Genomic DNA, 12182 nt, shown 5'->3' on the forward strand with positions numbered 1-12182 from the left:
TCCTCCATCTGCGCAAGCCCTCTGCCATTACTGCCTTCCGGCGTGTCGTGTTTTGAGGGCTGAGGACAGCTGCGGGTAAGAAGCGTCACTGCTCGGTTTCTGCTCCGAGACTCCACAAGGCAGAGCAAGGTGAGTCGGATGCTCTTGCTCGGCTGTGATCGGTGCCCGCGCCGTGGCACAGCTGGCCGGCTGTTTTCCGGCCCTGTAGCTGTGTTTCTGTAGCGCGTGTACCAACGTCCGTCCTTGCGCATGTTGATGGAGACGCAAAAAAGAAATAGCATAAAAGAAAAGTGGCCAGGATCCCAGCCACCCCCGGAGCCCGGCCCGGGGCCTCCGCTCCCCGGAATTGCTCTCTTTCCCCCGCGTGGATTGCTTTTCTGAGAAAAAACAGAACCGGGGGAGCGTCCTGTGGACGCAGCTCTACTGGGCCTTGTAGCGAAGATGATGGGGCACAGGTGCCGGCGAGCGCGGAGATCCACAGGGAGACCCGCGGCGTGGCCTTCCCAGAGGTCAGCGGAGCGGCGATGGCCGGGCGAAGGGAGCGCCAGTCCCCGCGCCAGTCCCCGCGCCAGTCCCCGCGCCAGTCCCCGCGCCAGTCCCCGCGCTCGCCGAGTCTGAGCCTCGCGCGTGCGTGGAGGCCCTTGCTGATCGCCGCCGCCGTGTCGTGAGTGCGTAGGCCTTGGTTCTGGGCTCAGATCACCGCCATGCCCCGAGATCCAAGCCTGTCTGTGACCGGCGTGGAACCATGGAAAGCGGTCGATGCGTGCAGAGGTGATGCTGTGGTCAGTCCTCCGGTGGCTGTACATGCATAATCCTGTCCAGTGTGTGTGTGTGTGTGTGTTTGGGGCCGTTAGTTGTGATAGAATCACACTTCAGTTCTTAAATTAGGTGCCTCAGGGTGTAAATCTGGCATCATACCATCCAATATTTGTTGCTAAGCATTTTTTTTCTGTGATCTTTATGGGGGGCACTGGGAAACGCAGCCTTTTCAACTTAACAATGCACTGAGCGCCGGTGGCTCACGCCTGTAATCCCAGCTGCTCAGGAGGCTGAGATCTGAGGATCTCGGTTCAAAGCCGGCCCGAGCAGGAAACCCCATGAGACTCTGATCTCCAGTGAATCACCAGAAAACCGGAAGTGGTGGCGCACCAGCCTTGATCGCAAAAGCTAAATTCAAGCACCAGTATCCAAACAACAACAACAATAATAATAATGCTTTGGCTCTCCTTGTCTCCAGGGTGCCGGTTGCACAGCCCTGGTGGTAGCTGTTGTGGCGCGGAAACTAGAACTCACCAAAGCAGAAAAACACGTGCACAACTTCATGATGGACACCCAGCTGACCAAGAGGGTGAGTGGCCGGCCGGCCGCCCCAGCGGCCCCCGCCGTCTACGCCATCTCGGGGTGCGCGGCCGGGAAGGCGGGGCGTGCTTGCTAAGCGGGGGGGGGGGGGTTCCCGACTTCAGATCGTGAGGGGCCGTGGGGCACGTGGATCAGAGTCGCTCACAGGACAGCAGGTAGATCACGCCTTTCCCCCTGACCCGCGGCCGGCCAGGAGGCGTTGGGTGGCAGAGGCCGGGCTGTCCCATCAAGCTGGGGTGTAACTCAGTGCTACAGCTCTTTACCCAGCGTGCCCAAGGCTCTGGGTTCGATCCCCGCCAAAGCACCACCGACAACAAAAAAGAAACGTCCCAAAAGCCACACGTAATCATTAAGAGATTGAAAAACTGCAAACACTCACCAGGGGCCCCGCCTCACAGCCCAGCTGCTCAGGCGCTGAGGACTGTGGTCCCAGCCAGCCCTGGAGAACAGGACGATGACCCTATTAGAGAAATAGCAAAGTCAAAAAGCTGGAGGCCTGGTTCAAACGGTAGAGCGCCCGCCTACCGATCTCAAGGACCTAAGTTTAAACCCTGCTTAAAAGAAAAAAATGATGATTCCCTGAAATACCATGTAGAAGAAATATCCCCCCCCCCCCCCCAGTGGCGAACAGGTTAATGGCCACAGATGTTCTGAAATTGGAATATAACTAACTCTGTAAGAAAATAAATAACAGCGATAAATATTGAAACAGTGGGTTATTTCCCAAGACCAGGTTTAATGTTTCGAGCCTTCCTGAATTGAAAAATCACCATGAAAAAAAGAAAAATCACTCACCATGCACAAATTTCCAGGGGAAACAATTTTACACAGACATGGCTTCCCCGTGTGGGAAAGGGAAACACAGATTGGTCGTGTTCAGCGTTGAGGGAGATGGAAAATGTGTTGAGACTCTGCAGCTCAGAGTTGCCCCCGGCGCCCAGGTGGAAGAGTGCCAACAAAAGCAGAAAGCAAACACAAAAGTCCCCGCGGCTGGCCGAGGGGCGGGCGCAGCCCCGCGCGGACGGACGCTCTGTCCTCCTGTCGCCGGGTGTCTGGGGCCCGGGGAAGGCCGGACCGCTGCCCATCTGGGACTGAACGCCGAGGAGAGTGTGGAGTTTGGGCCGCAGAGATGCCTTGCTGTTGAGAAGAAACAAACAAACACAAGACGTTCCGAGGATCCCGACCCGATAATGTTCAAGATTTCCAAATTGACAGACGACACTGCGTGAATTCTTTGCGTGTGTATGTGCCAGCCCGGGGGCTCGAACTCAGGGCCTGGTTGCTACTTGTTGGCTTGTTTTCGCTCAAGGCTGGTGCTCTTACCATGTGAGCCACAGCTCCATTTCCAGCTTTTTGGTGGTTAGTTGGAGGAAAGAGTCTCATAGACCTTCTTACCTCAGCCGGCTTCAGATTTTAGCCTCCTCAGACTAAATATAAGTTCTTCACAATTACTTGTAGAATTGTGATCAGTAAGGACTGTAATAACATCACAAGCCAGTGAGTGGCCCCACCCCTGTAGCCCTAGCTACCTGGGAGGCTGAGGGGTGAGGATCGTGATTGGAGGCCAGCTCAAGCAGAAACGCTCATGAGGCCCCTTCTCCGCATTGCCACCTGTTGTCCTGACCAGGACGGGGGTACCCCACAGAGGTGGGGTGTGCCAAGGCCGGAAGCGAGGCTTTATTTCAAAAATGGCCAGGAATTCAGTCACACCCGCGGCCGGTCAGGCCCCTGGCTGACGGGAGAGCCTCCATTTCCTCCAGTGTGCGCAGCGGCCTGCATGGTGCGTTGTAGAGAAGGTGTCGATCCGCTCACAGCCGTCAGCAGAGCTCAGCGAGGCCTGAGAAACTCACCGGCGCACGCAGCCAGCCAGAGCCCAGACCGAGGTCTCCAGACCTGCGCAAAGGCCGCCGCACCGTCCTGACCTGAGAAACCACACGGTCCATTCCCGCGAGTGTCCGGACCTGGCTTTCGCTCCATTTCCCTGCAAGCCTCCGGGCGCTTTCGTGCACCCATTCACCATGGCTCACGCCGGCAGTGAGCGTCCCAGCCTGTCTGTCGCCTCCTCCATCTGTCCTTCCCCAAGAAAGGAGAGTCCTGCCAGGAGGAACGTAGCTGAAGCCGGGCACCAGTCACCCGAGCTAGGTGGAGGTCCGAGGATTGGGGGTTCGAAGCCAGCCCAGGCAAGAAGGTCCATGAGACTCTTCCCTCCAGTGGACCAGCAAAAAGCCAGAAGAGGCGCTGTGGCTCAAGTGGTAGAGCGCTAGCCTTGAGCAAAAGAAGCTCAGGGACAGTGCCCAGGCCCTGAGTTCAAGGACCAGGACAGACAGAGACAGACAGAGACAGCTGAGTAATAGAGGAAGTATGTTTGCTAGTTGGCTGCTTGTTGGTTTTAATTCGGGGACATGTTATTTTCCCCTTTTCATATTGAAAAGTAGCAGTGAAGTCAGTTCCCCTCTCCCCCCAAGAAGAAATCTCGGCACCGTCAGTCACCAAGGTTACAAGTGCAGAGGAAATACACACGCACGGTGCCATCGCTCAAGATGAGCTCAGGGACGCTTCCCTCCCGTGGACCTCGGGAGCTGCGGGACGGGCCGGGTGATCGTTGTGCGGGAGACTTAAATTCCCACCATTTGTTTTCCGAACAGGTAAAAAACGCAGCTGCCAATGTGCTCAGGGAAACATGGCTCATCTACAAAAACACGAAGCTGGTGAAGAAGATAGACCACGCGAAAGTGAGGAAACATCAGCGGAAATTCTTGCAAGCTATTCACCAGTGAGTACCGTCTCCGTGTTTATCTTGCTTGCTTTGTGGCTGGCTTCCGACGCCAACCAACACTTAGTAGTTTTGTTGTTGTTGTTGTTGTATACGCAGTAATTCTCTCAGTGAAATACTGAAGGAAAATTTTAGCTGCTCTTCGATTAAAATTCATGAGTAGACTACTCATTTCTTAACCAAGATGTCTTGTTTCTGTTTTCAGTTATCAGTCATTTCGATTAAAATGGCGTGTCCCAATTGATTTAACTCTCATTGTCCGTTCGTTCTAGGATGTGTAGCTTGTATGCGTGGTAAAATCTTGAAAGATGAAATGGCGTGAGCTACCTAGATTTTTCCCCACATACATCAAATATCTGTATGGATTAGAAAGCCCTAATTGTCTTAGTGATCGAAGACTCGGCGCATTCCCAGTCAGAAATTCGGGGTTGGGTGTGCGCCTCATGTTCCTTGTAGATTTTTGCGTTCCATGATCCTAAAATGGCAGCGTTCCCCTCCCGGTCGCTGTTCCATTGTTGCCCAACTCCCATAGGCGTTTGAAGTAGGTATCTGTGTCTCGTAAGAGTCAGGATAATTTGGAAACGCAGGACTTTCCCCCCGAGGTGGAGATGTCCTCACTGTAAGTGTTCTTACCCTGTGGGTCTCAGGTCTGGGATCAGGCAGATGTGCTGCCCCTGCACAAAGAAACACAGAGTGAAATCCACCCAGGCGACCCTGGGAAACCAGACAAATCCCAGCTCTTTGTCTCCCTGGGGCCAAACTAGCACAGGACAAGAAAGTTGCGAGGCTAGAACTCATCTGACGGACAGACAGACAGAGCTCATTGCTAAGCCCCGTGGCACCACACATGCAGAATCTCTAGGCTTTCTCCTCCTACCTTCCACCTGTCTGTCCATCCAACCAGCTGGCTCTGAGATGGAGATTACACCACTGCTTGCTCTTTTTCTTTTCTGAGGAAGCGCAGCGGAGAAGCCCGGTTCTCCGGTACCTAAGGCAGAAGCGCACACACATGCATACATGAGGAGTTGGTCTTCATTGCTGCTCGTAAGAAGGCAGTGGTGTTTTTCCTTAAACCAGATGCAGCTCCGAGCTCCCCCTGGTTGTTAGGGCCTTAGTACTGCCCCGAAGACGTGAGACAGCACAGAGAGAGAACCAAGCTCCCCTTACAAGCCACCGCCGGGACCTCCTGCCTGGACGTCCCCTCCCCACCCCCTCCCCTGCAGGCCAGGCCTGTCCCCCACAGTCATAACCACCCCCAAAGCCCTTGTCACCAGTAACCCCCCATCCACACACGAGACCCACACGGCCCGCTATGGACCACAAGTGTCTGGGTGTGAGCATCTGGATACTCACCTGTTTCATGTGAAGCTATTGGAAAGGAAGCTCACCTCGGTGGGTGTGAGGAGCCGAGTGTGCCGGGGAACACCAGTGTGCAGAGACAGTGAGCAAGCGTAGGCCGGCGGGTCTGCGGCCTGCCAGCATCCCGTGCCCGCCAAGATTTCACGCTTCTGTCAGCGTTCCCTATTAAAAACACAATCCGGTGTGAACTGGCCTTGGATAAATGCCCCAATACCAAATTCAGAATATCACACTGCAGCAAGTGTGTTGTAATCTAGCCCCAAAACCGTCCTTACCAGGGGCGCTTACCCTACATTGTGGGGATTCATTAAATTTTAGGTTCTGAATGCATTTACAGGCAAACCCTTGGGAGAAACGTAAAGGTATTTATTCATCATATAACCTTGGCTGTTACGTTTGAAAAGCTTTTCTTCAATAAACTAATTTTTTTTAAGCCCACTCTGCAGGAAAGCTAGTTTTAAGAACTGTCCTAGCTGGACACTGGTGGCTCACGCCTGTCATCCTAGCTACTCAGGAGGCTGAGATCTGAGGATCACGGTTCAAAGCCAGCCTGGGCAGGAAAGTCTGTGAGACTTTTTTGGGGGGAGGGGGAGGGGTCCGGTCATGGGGCCTGAACTTGGCCTGGGTGCTGTCCCTCAGCTCTTCAGCTCAAGGCTAGCGCTCTACCACCTGAGCCACAACACCACTTCCAGCTTTTTTTCTTTTTGCCTATGTGGTGCTGAGGAATCAAACCCAGGGCCTCAGGCATGCAAGGCAAGCGCTCTACCACTGAGCCACCTTCCCAGCCCCGTGAGACTCTTATCTCCCATGGACCACCAGAAAACCAGAAGTGGCGCTGTAACTCAAGTGGTAGCGTGCTCGCCTTGAGCTGAAGAGCACAGGGACAGCGCCCAGGCCCAGAGTTCAATCCCCACAACCAATAACAACCAAAAAAAAAAAACCTGTCCTAAAGACAGCAGCAGTTGTGCCCACTGGGCAGGTTGAATTGAGGTGCTGGGTGCCATGGAGGGATTTTCCCAGCGCTCCCCCATCACCTGCTCTTCTGAGTGGTGACCAAGGAATTCCCCTGTGACTCTCTTGTGTCTGTCACAGTTTCTGACTCCGTTTCTTCTGTAGAACGTGTACCTCGCCAGTACGCGAGCCTCGGGCGGCTCAGACGGCGTTCTGAATTGTCTCATACGTATTGTCCTCGACACGGGAGCCCTGTGCTTCAGCCCCACAAAGCCTCGTTTCTCTGGGCTGCGTTCGAGGCGGCTCTGGCTGTCACGGGGAGGGGTGGGGAGGTGAGGCACACAGGGGCTCGATTCCGCAAGGCAAGGCCTCCACCGCTCCCTGTGGACCCAGCGTGAGCCGAGGCCCGGCCGGCAGCGCCGGGCAGCTCGGGCCTTCGTGGCAGAAGGGCAGATGTTCCAAACTCATTTGCTGGCGCTTCCCGGGAGAGCCCCCAGCTCTGAGAGCCGGTCCCGCTGCTGTCTCCCTCCCTCCCAGCCTTGCTGCCCTATCTTATCTGCTCCGAGTCCTCTTCCCAGCAGTGGGCCTGTTTGAATTGTGTCTCTCGGTGCCACAACGTGAGCTCTTCCTTTCCATCCTTGTTTTTTCCACGTCATGTATGGTGGACCCACCTGCCAACACCAACTTGTCTCAGAGCCAAGAAGTCCAACGTGGTCCTTTATACAGCGGCTCTGGGGGCCACGTGAAGCCCCCCCTCAAACACTAGGATGCCCTGATTTATTGAGCACATTGGCCTTCTGGTCACTATATTGTTTTAGAAAACAAAAATGATTTCAGTTGCTTCCCCGAGCACCCCGAGGCCGGGTTGGCCTGGGGTTCGTTCCCGTGTCTCACGTCCGTCCGGGTCGGGAGGAACGGCGAGCACTCTCGTGGACAGGCCCCACTCACCGGCCAAGGACGGAGGGGTCAACCGACAGGGTGTCCCTGGGTCACGAGGAGGTCTTCCGTCGAATGAATCGAGCCCCCTGTGCCAGACTGAAGCGCCTCTCTGTGATTTTTCTTTTTCCATTCCAGAATATTTTACAGTTTCTTTTTTCTTCTGTCTTTTTTTTTTTTTTTTCCCCGACAAAATGAAAATAGAGCTCGGAAGTAAGTTACGTGAGCCGCGCCTCTCTACATTTGCAGACTTTTCGACTGGCTGCATGCACCTACCAAAAAGCGGATCCTTTCTTTGTGAATTTTAGTCGTCTGGTTGCTGCCATTGGAAATGTGATCCAAAACAAAACCAAAAACAAAAAAACCACCCATGCTATTTTCCTGTGATAAGCGAAGTTCACAAGGAAGAAATCAGCATACGTTTCTTCTTCTTCTTTTCGTGTGTGGGGTGTGGGAAGAGAGTAATATGCACCTCTCTGCATGTTACCTTTTATTCCGGCAGCTCAGATGGACGTGTCCATCTACGGTCCCCGATCTCAGGCTGTGCAGGACAAAAACGATACATGTCCCAGGAACACGGAGGAGCTTCAGTTAGGCAGGGCTTACGTGCAGGACCGCATTCGGAGCGGATAAAAGGGGCAAAATTCTACTGTCAGACACAGTTGAGTCACCCGAGAGAGGCTAGGAGTGTACACACACACGCACACACACACACACACACACACACACACACGTCCTTCCACCCAAGAGCTCCAGCTGGACATGGAACCCCACCTTCTCCCCTCTCTGGGGTGACCCACAAACGTCTAGGGAGTTGTTTGTGGCCCGTGTTGTACAAGGGACAGACGTCACCCTTCTAAGGACACTCGGGATTTTTCTCAACAGGATGTGAACGTTAGGGACCTGCTGGCACATTTCGTTTAGACTAGGACCTGGCCCAGCCTGCCGGGTCATGCTGAGGGGTTGTGAGCAGTCACCAGGGCGGGCTGTGAACAGAAACGCCTCCGGGCGGTTGAAGGTGGAGTCAGTTCAACTCTGCGGGGCTGAACGGACCAACCTCCTCGTGGGGGGAGTGGTTGTGACAGGGTCTCCTGGCAGTAAAATCTTGCCCTGTGAGTTATAATCTAGTTAGTTATAGACGATTCTGAGCCATTTAAACTAACAACAATTTAAAAGAACAAAGCATACCGTCTGACGTTAACAACGCTGACTTTCTAAAATGGCTTTCGTCACCAAGGCCAAGGAAGGTTAGCATGGATTTCCCTTTCTTTTCCTTTTTTTAACCTTTTCCATTAAGCAGCTTAGGAAGACCTATCCTTTGAAGTCTTTAAATTGTTGATTTACAGAAAGAAAAAAAAAAACCTATCTTTATCTTGGGGAAAAAAAAAATCTTTGGTTCTTAGGACATAAATATGCCAAAAAAAAAATAATAAGAGTTCTCATTTGGAAATACTTAAAAAAAAAAAAACGGTGGCTTTTTTGGGTGTGTACAATGATATTGTAAGTCATGAAAAAGCCCTCTGACAAACACGCAGTGTCAGGCGTGTGTTCTGACTTTTATCTAATTTTTTTAAAAAAAAAAAAAAAAGGGAGTTTCTCCTCCTTTATCAAAATCAGTTTTAAGATTTAAAAAAGAAAGGTCCCCGAGGAACCGATGGAGAGCTAGGGGACAGGACGATGCGTTTTGAGCTACCTTCGCTGCTGGTTGAATAAAAGTTTGGTTTCTGCTAATGAGAATCCCGCCTGTCACCGCTCATCGGGCCCCAGTGCTAACCCGACTCATCTCAGACGCCACGGGGCGCGCCCGCGGCCGCTCACATAGACATAGGAAGGCGGCATCGCTCGCGCGTGACGAGGGCCCATTGCTCGCATTCTCTCTTCCTATGTCTATTTGTCATGATGCCGGGGCTTTAAGGAATGTTCTGGCTTCTTCTCATACGGTGAACCCCCCCCCTTCTCCTTCCCCACTCCCCCTTATGATCCTTTCTGAATTCAACGTCCGGTAACCAGCTCTGTCCCCAGGACATCTCATCTCTTGCTCTCCTTTCTTTCTTTTTTTTTTTTTTGCGGTGTTGGGAAAGCATGCTCCTCATTGTACCAGATACATACGCCCAGTATGGACGCCCCACCCCGCCCCAAAGAGTGAAAGCATTCTCCATGCAGTACCTTGCTCTTGCCGGTTTGGTGCATGCTGTTTGGTCAACCACGAGACGGCCGCTGCGGGGTGGGGGGAGACGGCGCGTCTGACTTGGAGTTCTGTCTTCTAGATTGAGAAGTGTCAAGATGGAGCAGCGGAAGCTGAATGACCAGGCCAACACCCTGGTGGATCTGGCCAAGGTAAGTCCAGCCCGTGTGGGCTGCCCGTGACCGCTGGGCACTGGCCACGCCCCCTGGTGCACGCGCTGGTGGACAGATCCACAGAGATGCACGCATGCATGCACGCACGCGGGGCCTGACCGCCAAGTACCTTCTCCTCCCATCTCTTCTCTATGAGCCAACCCCCCCAACCTGCTTAAATGCTCTCCAGACTGCCGTGAACTGGACGCACACTGTAAGACGCCTGCATCCAACAGGAGAGTTCTGGAATTCTCCAATCTTACAGGGATACAGCAGACCTGTGTCTTGGGTGTGTGTGTGTCTTCAAGGCTCATGGCTGGAAATAGTCATCAGTAAAAAAAATAACACGAAGCAAACTGAGAACAGTGGGAAATTGACATTATAAAAAAGAGCGACTCCAGGTGCTGGTAGCTCACACCTGTAATCGTGGCTCACACCTGGAGCCCTGGCTGCTACCCAAGAGGTAGAGTCCTGAGGATTGTGGTTCAAAGCCACACAGGGCAGAAAAAGCCATGAGACTCTTGACTTCGCTAACAGCATCAACAGCAAAAAGGCAAGTGAGAATTCAAGCCTGAGTTTTGAGTACTACTCGCACGCGCGCGCACACACGCACACAAAGGCACTGTCCTAGTAATAGTACACATAGACCACAAATTTGACGTGCTAACTTATATAACAACCATTAAAACTCACCTCTATGGAAGGGGCGCTGTGGCTCACGTGGTAGAGCGCTCGCCTTGAGCTGAAGAGCTGAGGGACAGCGCCCAGGCCCAGAGTTCAAGCCCCACAACTGACAAAAAGAAACTCACTTATAAACACAGAAATGGACACCTTTGCTATAATTGTTCCAATCCCTAAAATCCTTGGGCCTAATGTCCCCAAGCCTTCCGACAGGACACCAGGTGAGTACCTGCAGTATCGGCTCTAAGCCCCAGCATGGAACCTTCTAGAATTTGCTCCCCACGCAGCTCATTCATTCATGGAGCCGCCACCAACCAGAGAGGCGAGCCGGGGTGGGAGTTGGGCCGCCCAGCGCACTGTCTCTCCACACCACCCCCCGTGTCCCCCCTTCCAGACTCAGAACATCATGTACGACATGATCTCCGACTTGAACGAGAGGAGCGAGGACTTCGAGAAGCGGATCCTCACCCTGGAGACGAAGCTGGAGACTCTGATCGGCAGCATCCACGCCCTCCCGGGCCTGATCAGCCACACCCTGCACCAGCAGCAGCGGGATTTCCTGGAGGCCCAGATGGATGGCTACGACAAACGGCTGGCCTACGGGGCGGAGTGCTCCCGATCCTCCTCCAGACGGCGGAGGTCCTCTTCCACGGCACCACCAACTTCATCAGAGAGTAGCTAGAAGAGAATACGTTAATCACAAACTAAGACTTTTTGCCATCATATGGTCAATATTTTAGCTTTTATTGTAAAGCCCCTATGGTTCTAACCAGCGTTGCCCGAGTTCTGATGTCAGAATCTTGGGGACCTGAACATAACTATACTAAGTTTTAGGCCAAAATGAGTTGAAAACTCTTTTTTTTTTTTTTTTTCCGGTTTTGTTTCTTTGAGACACACAGGGAATGCACCTAATTACCGCTGTTATAGATTGTTCTTCCTCTGATTTCACTAACTTTTTATTCATGCACTTCAGACTTTACTACTACATTATATGATATATAATAAAAAAGAAAACGTTAATTTCTGCACAGACTTGGTTTGATCACTTGACCAAAACCGTACGTTGGCTCTCTTCCAGGGGGAGTTGGGGAGGGGCGGTCCTCTGATGTCACCCGGCCCGACCGGACATGTGACCGTTTTCCCCTCCCGTGAGATGTCGACACCACAATTATTTTACCCAGCTAAATGTTCCATTCTCTCTTCAGTTTACAGTGTCTCCGTTTGGAGCTTTTACTTCCCAATGAAAAGTTTCCAAATGTGGAAAGTCAGGCTATTTAATCAGCATATGTACCGTGCCCCCTCCCCTAATAAATGACACAGATCCTTTCAAGAATTATTCCCCACCAGGGTCCCTGTAACTCACACCTGTAATCCCAGCTCCTCGGGAGGGTGAGATCTGAGAATCACAGTTCTGAGCCGGTCCCAGCAGACAAATCTGAGACTCTTTTCTTCAATGAAGTAGCAAAAAAAATAAAGAAGTGGAGGTGTGGCTCACGTAGCAGATCCTCAGCCCTAAGCACAAAACAGAAGGCCCTGAGTTCAAGTCCAAGATTGGAACAGAGCGATCATTATTTTATTCCCGTTTTACGCCAAGTATCAGGGTACGACCATTGTCTGTGAACTCCTGTGATGGGATTTATAAGTCTAAAGCAGTGATTTCTTATTCCTTTATTCCAAAAGGCCCTGGCTCTGTTGAAGGTAACTGCAGTACCATCAGGAAGATCCGTAGTTACTTAACAGGTTTGCATACATCAGCCTCATAAACATGAATGTAAGTCAACGTATT

General features: G+C 52.4%; 1 protein-coding gene across 1 annotated transcript; it reads left to right on the top strand.

Moving 5' to 3' along the window:
- Positions 1-704: 704 nt before the first annotated feature.
- LOC138835068 (small conductance calcium-activated potassium channel protein 2-like) lies at positions 705-11376 on the top strand. Its single transcript, XM_070033769.1, has 5 exons — positions 705-782; positions 1238-1348; positions 4005-4132; positions 9646-9715; positions 10791-11376. The coding sequence occupies exons 1-5, from the start codon at positions 705-707 to the stop codon at positions 11076-11078; spliced, it is 675 nt and encodes a 224-aa protein (XP_069889870.1). The 3' UTR covers positions 11079-11376.
- Positions 11377-12182: the final 806 nt, after the last annotated feature.

Source organism: Dipodomys merriami, unplaced genomic scaffold (genome assembly GCF_024711535.1).
Source record: "Dipodomys merriami isolate MVZ:Mamm:240054 unplaced genomic scaffold, mDipMer1.0.p SCAF_2259, whole genome shotgun sequence".
NCBI classification, from domain to species: Eukaryota; Metazoa; Chordata; class Mammalia; order Rodentia; family Heteromyidae; genus Dipodomys; species Dipodomys merriami.

Coding starts and splice junctions, on each gene's coding strand:
- LOC138835068 (XM_070033769.1), top strand. CDS start 705: ATGCCCCGAGATCCAAGCCTGTCTGTGACCGGCGTGGAACCATGGAAA. Junction 783..1,237: donor CGTGCAGAGGTGATGCTGTG/GTCAGTCCTCCG, acceptor CCTTGTCTCCAG/GGTGCCGGTTGCACAGCCCT. Junction 4,133..9,645: donor TTCTTGCAAGCTATTCACCA/GTGAGTACCGTC, acceptor TCTGTCTTCTAG/ATTGAGAAGTGTCAAGATGG.